Source organism: Musca vetustissima, unplaced genomic scaffold (genome assembly GCF_032173495.1).
Source record: "Musca vetustissima isolate MV318-11 ecotype Yass unplaced genomic scaffold, APGP_CSIRO_Mvet_v1 utg35359, whole genome shotgun sequence".
Taxonomy (NCBI): domain Eukaryota; kingdom Metazoa; phylum Arthropoda; class Insecta; order Diptera; family Muscidae; genus Musca; species Musca vetustissima.
In genome coordinates, this window is record NW_026888038.1 from 48,019 (window position 1) to 62,584 (window position 14,566).

At 36.1% G+C, this 14,566-nt stretch overlaps 1 protein-coding gene across 1 annotated transcript in view; it reads right to left on the reverse strand.

The window, feature by feature from the left end:
* Positions 1-14,049, reverse strand: part of LOC133335871 (serine-rich adhesin for platelets-like) — a 49,322-nt gene extending 35,273 nt beyond the window's left edge. Inside the window, exons 1-2 of the mRNA XM_061544163.1 lie at positions 13,103-14,049; positions 12,938-13,009 (exon numbers count right to left, since the gene is read on the reverse strand). Coding sequence (XP_061400147.1) covers positions 12,938-13,009; positions 13,103-14,049 — 1,019 coding nt within the window. The remainder of the gene's footprint in view (positions 1-12,937; positions 13,010-13,102) is intronic.
* Between the last annotated feature and the right edge of the window lie 517 nt (positions 14,050-14,566).

Sequence of the window (14,566 nt, forward strand, 5' to 3'; positions counted from 1 at the left end):
GTACACCACTTACCTTAAATAGGACGAAAATATATATGGGAGCTGTATTTAAATCTGAACCGATTTTTGCAATTTCCAAAGGGTTCGTCCAAGGGCCAAAAAAGTGAACTGTGCCAAATTTCATCCAAATCGGATCATAAATCCGACCTGTACATTTTTCACAAATATACGTGGACGAACGGACGTACAAACGGACATGCGTAAATCGACTCAGAAAGTGATTCTATGAATATTCTCAAAAGGAACCATGGGTCTACCTCGATTCCTTTTGCCTGTTACAAACATATGCGCAAAGACATACTACCCTGTACCACAGTGTGGTGAAGGGTATAAAAATCCACGACTACTATTGGGGTCTTCAGAATGTCATTTCAGAGAAATTTTGTAATATGACTTCAGTACTAATAGATCTTCAGGCAGTCTAAACAAATTTATAATAGATCCAGGACATCTATGAGGGACTACGACGTACACGTACATAATATTAAGAAAAAACGTCGTGGTAGGTCCAAAAAAAATGTTTGAAAAAAAGAAATCACACATATACATGAGGTGTCAGCTAGGCATTAATAAAAACAGTCGGATGTTATTTTTCCTATGGCAAATATGAGGACTTTCGGAATGAATAAAGGGATCTTAAGTATCTTCCCATCCTAAATTTCCACACCTGTAAGTTCCCTATTTAGCAAATTTAAAATGACATTAGACTGCCACTAACAAACACTCATGCACCTATCGTCAATTATATTCCATTTTATGAGACTGTCTTAAAGAACCAGTCATGTATGGGTCTATAGCACTCCAGCATTTTTTATCTCTAGCAACTCAAATGCTACAAACTTTTACCCATAACTTCAATAATGTTCATGTGACCACATGCTACTCCAAGTAAGTACCCCGTCGAACAACAACAACCAAACCAATAAAATTCATAGAACATTTGTGGAAACAAGTTGTAGTTGGAGAAGAAGAAGAAGCAAACAACACCACAACAATAAAACATAAAACTATAACACTTTACCATGGCAATAGAAAAAAAACAATACAACAATAGCAACAACAACAACATCGACAACAATATGAACAAGAACATAATAAGAAGAAAGACTTGTTTCTTGTATAGAATTGGCAAAGAAAGAAGCAGACGGAAATAGCAAAACAAGAGACAATGAACTATTGGAAAAGAAAGTTTGCTAAAGAATGAACATTATGGAGAGGCAATTATGGCAAGGGTGGGGGCAGGTACAGGAGAAGAAAATCGAAACGACTCTGGGGTACCCTACACTAATTAAAAAAAATACGGCTGCGATAGGCTTTTCTGTAAAAAGAAAATAATTAGCGATGAAAATTTCTGCTATGAGACATTCCAATTAAATTTTCTAATAAGAAAAATACATCTTCGATAAATGTTACTTATAGGAAAAATCATGCTTGAATGAAAACTATAGGAAAATATATCAGGAATGAACTTGTCTTATAGGAAAATACATTTCCGACGATAGGAAAAGTATATTTTTCTGTTCGAAAAATCTTTTCTTTGAAAACAGTCGTGTATTTTTTATACCCTTCACCGCACTGTGGTACAGGGTATTATGTCTTTTTGCATATGCATGTAACAGGCAAAAATAATCGAGATAGACCCATGGTTCCTTTTGAGAATATGCATAGAATAACTTTCTGAGTCGATTTTACATGTCCGTCCGTCTGTCTGTGTTAAAATGTAAACAATGTACAAGTTGCAATTATAATCCGATTTGGATGATATTTGGCACAGATCATTTGTTTGGCCTATTAAAATTGGGAAAAATCGGAAAATTCAACCGATTTTAGGTAAATGTTGCCACCAAAGTCCCTAAATATCTTTCGATTTGCACGAAATTTGGTATAGAGTACTGAATTAGGTCCAGAATGATGTGTGCTAAGTTTTGTGAACATCGGGTCAGATTTATCTATAGCTCCCATCAGGGACGTACGCAGGGGGGCGGCCCGGGGGGCCCGGGCCCCCCCGAAATGAAATTTTTCCACAGTAAATTTATGTCTCCAACAGCGAATTTTTTCATTTTGTACTACCGGCCCCCCCCCGAAATGAAATCCTGTGTACGTTGCTGGCTCCCATATATATTTTCGTCCGATCTAAGGTAAATGGGGCACCAAAATCCCTATATATCTTTCGATTTGCACGAAATTTAGCATAGGGCAGTGATTTAGGTCCAGAATGATGTGTACCAAGTTTCGAGAAAATCGGTTCAGAATTAGATATAGCTCCCATATACATTTTCGTCCGATTTAAGACAAATGGTACACCAATGTCCCTATATATCTTTCGATTTGCACGAAATTTGGCACAACGTACTGAATTAAACCTACAATGAAGTGTGCTAAGTTTCGTGAAAATCGGTTCAAATTTAGATATAGCACCCATATATATTTTTGTCCGATTTAAGGTAAATGGTACAGCAAAGTCCCTATATATCTTTCGATTTGCACGAAATTTTGCATGGTGTACTGAATTGAGTCTAGAATGACGTGTGCCAAGTTTCGTGAAAATCGATTCAGATTTACATATAGCTCCCGTATATATTTTCGTCCGATTTAAGACAAATGGTACACCAAAGTCCCTATGTATCTTTCGATTTGCACGAAATTTGGCAGAGCGTACTAAATTAACTCTAAAAGGATTTGTGCTAAGTTTCGTGAAAATCGGTTCAGATTTAGATATAGCTCCCATATATATTTTTGTCCGATTTAAGGTAAATGGTGCACCAAAGTTCCAAAATATCTTTCGATTTGCTGAAATTCAGCACAGCGCACTTTATTGAGTCTAGAATAAAGTGTGCCAAGTTTCATAAAAATCGGCTCAGATTTAGATATAGCTCCCATATATATTTTTGTCCGATTTAAGGTAAATGGTGCACCAAAGTTCCTATATATCTTTCGATTTGTACGAAATTTGGCATAGAGTACCGAATTAAGTCTAGAACGAATTGTGCTAGGTTTCGTGAAAATCTGTTCAGAATGAGATATAGCTCCCATATATTTTCGTCCGATTTAAGGTAAATGGTGGACCAAAGTCCCTAAATATCTTTCGATTTGCACGAAATTTGGCACAGCGTACTGAATTAAGCCTAGAATGAAGTGTGCAAAGTTTCGTAAAAATCTGTTCAGATTTAGATATAGATCCCGTATATATTTTTGTCCGATTTAATGTAAACGGTGCACCAAAGTCCTTATATTTCTTTCGATTTGCAAGAAATTTTGCATAGTGTACTGAATTGAGTCTAGAACGATGTGTGCTTAGTTATGAGAAAATCGGTTCAGATTTAGATATAGCTCCAATATATATTTTCGTCCGATTTAAGGACTTTTTTTAAAATATGGACTTTTTTAAAAATATTTTTCAAGAACTTCCAAACAGGCGTGGATTTTTTAGAAAATCCCAAACTCTTCCAAAGAACTTAAATCACCTACCCATTTAAACACTCTATCCCGCCCCTATTACAAAGTAGCCACCATCATAAAGAGACACCATGAGAGAATTGCGAAACAACAAAAAAAGAAAGAATGAATTAGAATTACAACAATGTAACACCATTGTCCTATTTATTTTGCCACATATACATTCCGCTCCCTCCCAATTAGGAAATGTGAACATGGAATTATGTGTAACACATACACACACACACACTTCAGCAAAAAAAAAGTAGGAAAAATATTGATTTTCTTTCCCATAATTTTCCACGCAAAGAAGGCAACACAAATCAGAGCGTTCAAATGTGAACATATTTTGAAATACAATGCCCATATATACAAATTATGGAGACAGAAATACATACATCTATATATGTGTGTATGAGAGTATGCGATGTATAAGAGACCCGCATATCATTACTCAAAAAGAATAAAGATGACAACGGAGGTGGTGGTGGTAAATATGACAAATGTGTGGGAATATTCAAAGAATTGTAATGGTGTAAGAACTGTTTTTTGACAAATTGAAATTCTGAAGAAGAGAATCAACATTTTTTTAAATAATTTTTTTTATTTTATGCTTATTTATTTATTTTTTTTTTTTGGAAAAAAAATAAATTTTGAAGCCCTCAACTGAATGACAGATTTATGTGGTATATGTGTATAACACATAATTTTAAAATTATGTGGAAAATTGCCAATATCACTATCAAGATTTAAATTTTATTAAAAAAACAAAGTTCATTCTTCATTTCAAATTAATTGAAATTCACTGGGAAGTCCATCAAAACGTTGCACTTAACATTGTTAAAAAAATAAATTTAATTTAATTTAAACTCAACGACGGTTAAGTGTTTCGTAAATTTGTTGAAGTGGTTGATGGTCATCCGCACATTGCTTTGAATAAATCGTTGACCGATGTTATGGTCTTTTTTCTCTGTCTCTCTCTGAGTTTCGCTTAATATCTGTACTTGCAAATCTCTATAATGGCAATTGGATATAAGCCAATGTTATTATGCTTCCAACATACATACATATGTATGTAACTCATACACTTGTGATGATGTTGCAATGATACGATAATCATTAAAACATATGGGATATTCCATTTAAGCTTTTACAAAATATGTGGTCGAAGAGGAATTTTTGAATTATTTTAAATATTTTTTTTAATATCTTTTTAGGGGTCTAATAGATGGTAGGGTTATTTAAAAATATATATTAAAGGTCTAATAGAATGTAGTGATTTTTAGGAAATTATTTTAAAGGTATGGGGCTTATTAAAAGTAATTTTTATACCCTTCACAACTATGTTGTCAGGGTATTATAGCTTTGTGCAGCCCCAAGAGTTTGTAACGCCGCAAAATATTGGTCCTAGACCCACCTTTAAGTATACCGATCGTCATATCTCGACTAGCTGAGTCGATCTAGACATGTGTGTCCTTCAGTCCGTTCGTCCGTCCGTCCATTATAATTTGTAAATACGATACAGGCCACAGTTATGTACCAATCTTCATGAAATTTTGCATGTAGGATGGGTTCTGCCCAATGATAAAGATCGGTTAATATTTAGAGGATGAAATGGACCAAATACTTAATTTATGTCGGTTTTTCTGGCCGCTCTAGAGGCCGTAATTATGGCCCGAACATCGCAAAATTTTACATGGAGAAGGGGTCAGGCCAAAGAATTAGCATGGCTGTTTTGATAAAGATCGGTCAATATTTAGCGGTTCATTAGCGGGTTCATTACCCTGACTTTTGTGTGAAAAATTACAACATTTTTATTCTGAGGTTTATATATTTACGCCTGAAGGATATAGACCCGAGGAGTTGATAGCATATCCAAGAGGAGTGGCTGGCCTTTAAATTAATACCAAATACAGTTATGTATCTACTCAGATCTGGGAGTTACACTCAAATATTTACAGACTCGGAATAAACATTCGCAGAGAGTTCGAGTTCCGTGGTAGTTGTGTAGGGTATCGTATGATCGGCCCCGTCCGACTATACTGCTCCACTCACTGGTTTTAAGACTACTTTTTTGCCACACTCGGAAAAACTCCTCCTACTATGAAAAACCAAAGAAAAAGAAAACCAAACCCCCCTAATGTTGACGACCCCCGCAGGCGTATAATGGACCACGATCTGCGAATCTGGAATGTGCGCACTTTGTACAGAACACACGCAGTTCTCGCTTTGGCGGATTTACTCAAGAAGTACAAAACCTCACAGGAAATGCTATGGAAAGGGACAGGCGTAAGTAAATCAGACGATTACGCACTGTATTATAGCTGCCATGAAACGAGACATGAATTTGGCTGTGGATTTTTGATGAACAGGAGAACAATAGACCTCGTCTCCAGATTCACTCCAGTAGATGAGCGAATTGCTATAACCGTATAAAAGCGAAGTTCTTCTACATCAGTCTCATTTGCGCCCATACTCCGACCGAAGACAAAGATGAGCAGACCAAAGATATATTTTTCGAACGCCTAGAAACAGCATATGATCGCTGCCCTGGCCATGATATTAAAATTCTGCTAGGATATTTTAATGCAAAAATCGGAAGGGAAAATATCTTTGGCCCCACCATCGGAAAATTCAGGCTTCATGAAGAAACATCCGACAACGGCATGAGGTTGATTGACTTCGCGGCAGCAAAAAACATGGTAGTTAGCAGCACCAGATTCAAGCCTCTCGATATACAAAAGGCCACCTGCATTTCTCCCGATCAAGAAACAAGAAATCAAATTGACCATGTTGTGATGGACAGAAGGCATTCGTCCAGTGTTTTAGACGTTCAATCTATACGAGGTGCGAATATCGATTCGAACCATGACCTTGTGACAGCCAAGGTTCGCACCCGTCTTAATGTAGCAGCAAAGGTGCGATCTAATGTAACACGGAAACTCGACATCGAAAAGCTGCACACACACCCAGGTAGCCCAGGCCTACTCCGCTCAACTTACCCACCTGCTTGTCGAAAGTACTTCTTGTCCCGATAATAGTATAGAAGCACAATGGCAAAGAATTGCCCACTCCCTACACACTGCAGCAAAAGCAACAATTGGGTACCAAAAACCACCATCAAGAAAAACCACGATCAGGAGTGTCGTAATGCTACTGATGTGAAAAACGCAGCGTATAGGCAACCCTGCAGACAGTAGCAACACGTAATGTGATGGAAAATTATCGGTAGAAAAGGAGAGAGGAGAAACGTGTTTTCAGAAAAAAGAAGATAGAACAAAAAAAACGTGAGCAAATAGAGATGGACAGGGGTCAGAATGAAGTCCGGAAATTTTGCCAACGAGTAAAACACCAAACCGAAGGTTTTGGTACAGGCACATCCTCCTGTAGAGATAAAGAAGGACACCTGGTGACAGATACAGACATCGTGTTGAGGATCTGGAAGGAGCGTTTTGAAAAGCTTCTGGTATCAAATAGTGGCGGTAAAGAAGATACCCCAGAACCAATAAGAGATGATTGCAAAGAGTGTATACCACCTAGCCAAGATGAGGTCAAAATTAGCTAAAGAACAATAAAGCAACAGAAAATAATGGGTTACCAGCCGAACTATTCAAGACTGGTGGCCAGATGCTGGTTAGGAGCATGCACCAGCTGATTAGTACAATTTGGCTAAAGGAATGCCAGCCCAATGATTGGAACCTCAGCATCGTGCGCCACGTGCACAAAAACGGAGACAAAAGGAGAATTAGTCTTCTTCCCATCGCATATAAAGTGCTATCCAGTGTGCTGTGTGAACGATTGAAGCCAATGGTCAATGACATTATTGGACCATACCACTGCGGCTTCAGACCTGGCAAATCCACCATTGACCAGATTTTCACTCTGCGCCAAATCCTGGAAAAGACCCACGAAAAACATATCGACACATACCACCTATTCGTCGACTATAAAGCCGCATTCGACAGCCCTATCCATTCAGAGGTGTTTAAAGCAATGTCTACATTCGGCATACCTGCAAAATTAATACGGCTATGCAGGATAACTTTAAGTGGCACAAGGTCAGCAGTTAAAGTCGGCCATAGGTCAGCTACTATAATCTAAGTAAGCAGTTTAGAAACAAGGCCACCTCCCGCCAGACCAAACTCACACTTTACAAGACGCTGATATTATCCGTGCTGTTATATGGATCTAAAGCATGGGTGCTTGCGCAAGCAGATGAGACAGCTCTTGGGGCGTTTGAAAGAAAAATTCTCCGAAAGATGTACGGACCGATTTGCGTCAACGGTGAATATCGGTGTCGAATAAACCACGAGCTTCCCAATTTATACGCGGACATGGACATAGTCAGTCGTATTGAGCTGCAGCCACTACCGTGGCTAGGCCATGTTGTGCGAATGAATGAAAATGCCCCAGCTCAAAAGGCATTTAAAAGCGAGTTTACTATTGGTTCCCGCATAAGGGGAAGGCCACGAATTAGATGGAAAGACTACTTGGTCTTTACTACAACATCTTGGAACGTCGTCTTTCAAATTGGAGGAGATGCGTACAAGACCGACGCCCTTGGAAATATTGTTTAAGCTCTGCTTATGGAACAACCGTTCTGTAACAAGCCAGCCAAGTAAAGTAAGTAAGTTTTTTAAAGGTCTTATAGAATTTATTTATTTATTTTTTTTTTTAATTTTGCAAACTCATTGTCATACACGCTATCAAATATTTCAAGAATTTCATTTTTAAATATAGCCACATGTATTTTTATCTATTGTGTGTTTATTTTGAAAATATCAACCACTGACTGAATTGATTGGATCCGTTTGGGGCTAATGTACTGCCTGACAATCTATAGTCAAATATCAATTTAAAAATAATACCAATGGCCATAGAAAAAAACAAATCAATTGGGGAAAAATAGAATAGTTGGGAGCGGGGTAGAGCGTGGCAAATACCCACTGGCATGTTGCAACTTTGGGGCGTCATGTAATCAAGCACCCTGCCAAAATGATGCAACAACAACAAACAAAACTAAATACCACAAACACACTTCTGTTGCAAATTGGCTAGCAAAGTAGCGATGGAGGTGGTGGCAGCGGAGAGGGTGGTGGTGCTGTCGATGCCTGGCAGGCAAATTAATTGAAGCCAAATTTGAGATCACAGTGTGAATATATAGATGGGTGTGTGTGTGCAACGATGTTTCGAGACAAATCCACATTTAGCAAATTGCATAATTTGTTGTGTTCAATCATCCAAAACCAAAGCGGCTACCAGCAGCTCGGTCTTTGCAGCGAATCAAATGACATGTAATTAAATATATGAAAATGTTCGCCACCTACCTACCGCTTATTATGGTATTATTGTTGTGTTCGTCGGCTGCATCATAAATGACACCCCTACTCATCACACCCATACCAGCAGCAACCACACAATATATTGTAATAAATTGAATTTAATTAAAATCAATTTATTTCCATTACAACAATGCCAATTGTAAGGCATAATGTTAACAACACGAACGACAACAACAACACCAACATCAGGCGATCAGCTAAAGTGCGATTGAATGATTACCATATGGATGGATGGATAAAGCGACCGACCCACAGACTGACTGACTATCGTAACGATTTGTTTATTTGTATAAATAAATTGCAAATAATGTCATTGTATTTGTTCGTCTGTCCGCCGTCTGTCCCTCTGCCTGTCTGCCATTTTTTACACAACAATAAATTTTATTAAAATCTATATTAAAATTAATTAATTTTTTTTTCAATTCATTCATTCATCTCACTCTCAAGACCATGCCTTTTATGTTATAATGCCGTAAGTGTGTGTGAGTGTGTCTGTATGTGTGTGATTCAAGTGCGTATAAATCAATTTACAGTCGCAATTATTCATCTGCTGACGAGAGGTACACCATCACACATCATGACTGGGGAGTTACAATGACATCAAGTTTTTGAATCGCAGTGATATCAGACCAACACACACATACACTCACATATGGGCCCTGCTGTTTATCGTGATTTGTATACCACGCATCACTTGACTGGAAATCTGTTCAATTCAATTATGGAACATTGTAATAAGTAGGCCTATTATGCATTTTTTTCAAAAGGGAGGAGAATCCGCCATGATAGGGAAGAATATAAAAAAAGTTGGGGATTTTTGGACTTTTAAAAATATATTTTCACAGATCCACAGGAGGCATGGATTTTTTTACGACCTCTATAATAGGCACGGCAGAGCATAAAAAATTCGGTTCTCACCCATTTGTATATGTGTGTGTGAGTCAATGGTTTTTCAGTTGGTTCAGTTGAATGTGTGTATGAGAATAGTGGTAGTTGCTCTCGCGAGAGTGCACGCGTGCGGTGGATCGCCCGATACTGCCTATAATCTACCCATTTTATAAGCCTATATGTATAGAGGGGTCTTGTGTGCATCTTGACTACATGTGCAACTTGTTGCCTCATCCGCCTTATCGTTTTTTTCTTTTTATAATCCGTCAATTGAAATTGAAATTTGATGATACCGCCCACCACAAATAAGTAAGCCGATGTTGTTCTTTCAATTTCCAATAACCTATGACAAGCTATAAGAAGCTTATAAATGTATAAGGAAGGCAGCAGGTAAAAACGAAAGTCAACAGAAAAAATATTCTTAGAACCTGCGAGGTATGATGACATTACAGGTGGTCATTCAAAGCAAAAGAAACACACACACAAACAAAATGTCCCCACACAAAGTGGGAAAGTAACCCCACAAGGTGGAAATAATTCCACAACACATAAAAAATATGAAATTTCTAATCAAAAATTAGGTTATTTTCAGTAATTTGACTATTTTGGATAATTTTTAATTTTCCCCGGCATTTTTTTCAAAAATCCCCACTTTTGGGGATTTTGGTAATTTTTCGAAAAATCAAAAATTTTATAGGATATAAATGTATTTGAGATGTTTTTCAAGTAATTTAAACAAATATACAAATTCCCCGGCATTTTTTCAAAAATCCCCAAATAGGGGATTTTTTGATATAATCGTGGGAATTCCAAATTTAGTACAAACTAAACTTTTTTCTTAATATTAACACATTTTCAGCAAATAAATTTAATTGGGGGCGTTTTTCCCGGTATTTATTCAAAATTCCCTACTTTTGGGGATTTTTGGGATTTTTTCGAAATTTCAAATTTAAATTGCAAATAAATGTAATTAAGATATTTGTAAGTAATTCAGAAGACATAAAAAATGTTCCCGGCATTTGTTTTCAAAAATCCCCACATAGGGTATTTTATGGTTATAATCTTGGAACTTTCAAATTTAACACAAACTGAACTGTTTCCTTAATATTAACACATTTCCAGCAAATAAATGTAAATGAGTGCGTTTTAAAGTAATTAAAGCCATTGGAAACATGTCCCCGGCAATGTTTGAAAAATCCCCATTTCATGGGATTTTGTAAATTTTTAAAAATCAAAGCCTCTCTTTACTAATCATATAATAGAAGTATTTTAGGTAATTTTGGCACATTTAAAATGTTCCCCGATAATTTTTCAAAAACCCCCATAAGGGAATTTTTGGAAACAATTTTGAGAATTCAAAATTTTGACAAAAACTAAGCTTTTTCTCCACTAATAGCATAAAATTATAACATTTAATGTATTTTCGGGCATTTTAAAATGTCCCCTGTTAATTTTTCAAAAATCCCCACTGGGGGAATTTTTTGAAATAAATTTGGGGATCAAAAATTTGCCGAAAATGAAGTTTTTACTCCATAATACTTAATGTATTTTTGGGTATTTAAAAATGTCCCCTGTTGATTTTTCAAAAATCCCTACTGAGGGAATTTTTTGAAAAAAAATTGGGAATACAAAATTTGCCGAAAAGGAAGATTTTATTCCACCATTAATACAATATTATAGTATTTAATATATTTTCGGGTATTTTAAAATGTCCCCTGTTAATTTTTCAAAAATCCCCACTGAGGGAATTTTTGGAAATAAAATTTGGGTTTTCAAATTTGCCGAAAATTAAGTTTTTACTCCACTATTAACACAATATTATAATATTTAATATATTTTCGGGTATTTTAAAATGTCCCCTGTTAATTTTTCAAAAATCCCCACTGAGGGATTTTTTTGGAAACAAATTTAGGGATTCAAAAATTTACCGAAAATTAAGTTTTTACTCCATTATAAACAATATTATGGTATTTAATGTATTTCCGGGTATTTTAAACTTTCCAACTTTCTGGGATTTTTTTTATAATTTGACTATTTTGGATAATTTTTAATTTTCCCCGGATTTTTTTTCAAAAATCTCCACTTTTGAGGATTTACAAATTTTTTTATAATTAAAATTTCTAAATCGAAAATAAATGTAATTGCGATGTTTTTAAGTAATTTAGACAATTTAAAAATTTTGCCAGGCATTTTTTTCAAAAATCCCCATTAAGGGGATTTTATGGTTATAATTTTGGGAATTCGAAATTTAGTACAACTGAGTAATATTAACACATTTTCAGCAAATAAATGTAATTGGGCGATCCCCACTTTTGGGATTTTTGTAAATTTTTTAAAAATCAATGTTTCTCTGTATATTTGATGTTAGTGAAGTGTTTTAAGTAATTTTGACAAATTGAAAAATTTCCCCGGTAATTTTTCAAAAAATCCCCACTGAGGGAATTTTTGGAAACAATTTTGGAAATTTAAAATTTTGACAAAAACAGAACTTCTACTCTCCTATCAACACAAAATTATAGTGTTTAATGTATTTTCAGGGTATTTTAGACTTCCCCAGTTTCTGGGATTTTTTTTAAATAAACTTTTTTTGAAACTTTTCCTTGGCAATTTTTCAAAAAATCCCACTGTTGGGATTTTAAAAATCAAAATTTCTCTATACTTTTTATAAAACTGCAGAGTTTTAAGTAATTTTGACAAATTTAAAATTTTCCCCGGTAATTTTTCAAAAATCCCCACTGAGGGAATTTTTGGAAACAACTTTGGGAATTTAAAATTTTGACAAAAACGAAGTTTTTACTCCACTATCAACACAAAATTATAGGATTTAATGTATTTTTAGGGTATTTTAAGTTTCTGGGATTTTGAATAAATATTTTTTGAAACTTTTCTCTGGCAATTTTTCAAAAATTTCCACCTTTGGGATGTTAAAAATCAATGTTTATCTTTACTTTTTATAAAATTGAAGTGTTTCATGTAATTTCGACAAATTTAAAATTTTCCCCGTCGTTTTATTCGAAAATCCCCACTGAGGGAATTTTTTAGAAACAAGTTTGGGAATTCAAATTTTTACAAAAACGAAGTTTTTACTCCACTATCAACACAAAATTATAGGATTTAATGTATTTTTAAGGTTTTTTCAACTTCCCCAGTTTCTGGGATTTTGTGAAACTAAATGTGGGATTTGAAAAAAAAATCCCAAAAATGGAGCCCACATTGATCTTATCATCTTCCTATAAGATAATTAGGAAAAACTCACCTTCAAGACAATGGACAAACTGCTGGCTGTTGCGGATTCTGAGAATACACTGTCATGGGACTGAGAGAGACCATCGCGGGAATAGTCACTGCAAGATAAAAAACGAAATGGGATTTTAAATATTTTTTACAAATTTTAATAGATTTCAAATCCCTAAAAATTTTTGAAAATTTCTACCCACCTATCAATCAAACGTCCTTCACTTAAACTCCTTTGACTGTCGGACATTTCACCACCACTGGCACTGCTATTTTTGGCAGCCAACGAGGTATGGCCTCCGCCACCACCTCCACCGGTGCCACTGTCATTGCCACTACCGCTATCCAAATCCTGTGAAGAATCTCCCACACTGCGTAATTTTTGGCGTTCGGCAAAGAAATTCCTTTGCATGGCACCGGGAAAAACAGCCACGCCTATAGATTGCCTTGAGGGCTTACCCACCATCCCCCCTGAGGAGGTGGTCGAAGACATCGACACATGATGTTGCTGTTGATGATATGAAGCCGTTGTTTGGGCTGTTGTGGTACCAAACATATTTTCGTCGTCTTCAACACTGTCTGTGGGTTGTTGTTGTTCTAAATCTTTGGATTGTTGTTGTTGCTGCTGCTGCAGATGCTGCTTCTTATTTTTATGTTTCGATTTTCCTTTCGATTCGGCCGCATTTAAATTTGGATCATGACTTTTGTGTTTACCACCAACTCCTCCGAGCAATGAAATATAGGAAGATTTCGATTTCGGCAGCGACTGGGTCAAATAGGCGTCATGCAACTGTTGATGGGTCAATGGAGAGGAGGGTGATGAAGCCGAAGCTACCGAGGCAACGGACGAGAGGGTGGCACTGCGTAGATTTTTCTCACTGGTACTACTGGTGGCGGGTGGTGACGCTGAGGTCGGCGGTGTATCTGCGGATGATGATCCCGCCGCTGTTGTGGGGGTTGCTGTGGTTGTTGTAATGGTACGTCGTCGAAAAATACGCCTCAGATTACGTAACGGATGAAATCGTCGACGTTTTTGTTGTTCTACAAAAGACCAAAAAGATTGCGAAAAATTTGGCATTATTTTCTGTTTCACTTCGAGACAGGCGTAAATGATTAACGAAATAATTTCATCACAGGGAGATTTGAACATTGTTTTAAAGGAAATTTTGAAAATTAAAAAAATGGAAAATTTTTTTAAGTGTGGTGAAGGTATCATATAGTCGGCCCAGTCCGACTTTACTGCTTTGCTTACTGGTTTTAAACATATTTTTTCAAAAAGCGCAATGTATGTTTTTTTTTAATTTTTTAATTCCTTAAGTTTCTATTTAGAAGTTGAGCTTTAAATATTTAATGCTGAAATATACGACATTCCCCCTGTACAACTTGTAGCCTAAAAGTATGCATCACACATGTGATGTTCTTCACTGAGCATGGAAATCTTTTTCTAATTTCCAGCAATTAGAATGAAACGTGAGACATGGGAGGGAAAAATTAGTTACAACATTAACACCGTCAGCTCATTAAACCAAACCAAAAAAAAAAAAAAATGAAGCTCCTACATTCCGCTCAAAGGAATGAAAATTAATTTATGCCACAAGTCAGCTGTCGAATACCATTAGGTTACGCTAACCACAAAAACCACTACATTCAGAAGAAGAAGAAAATGA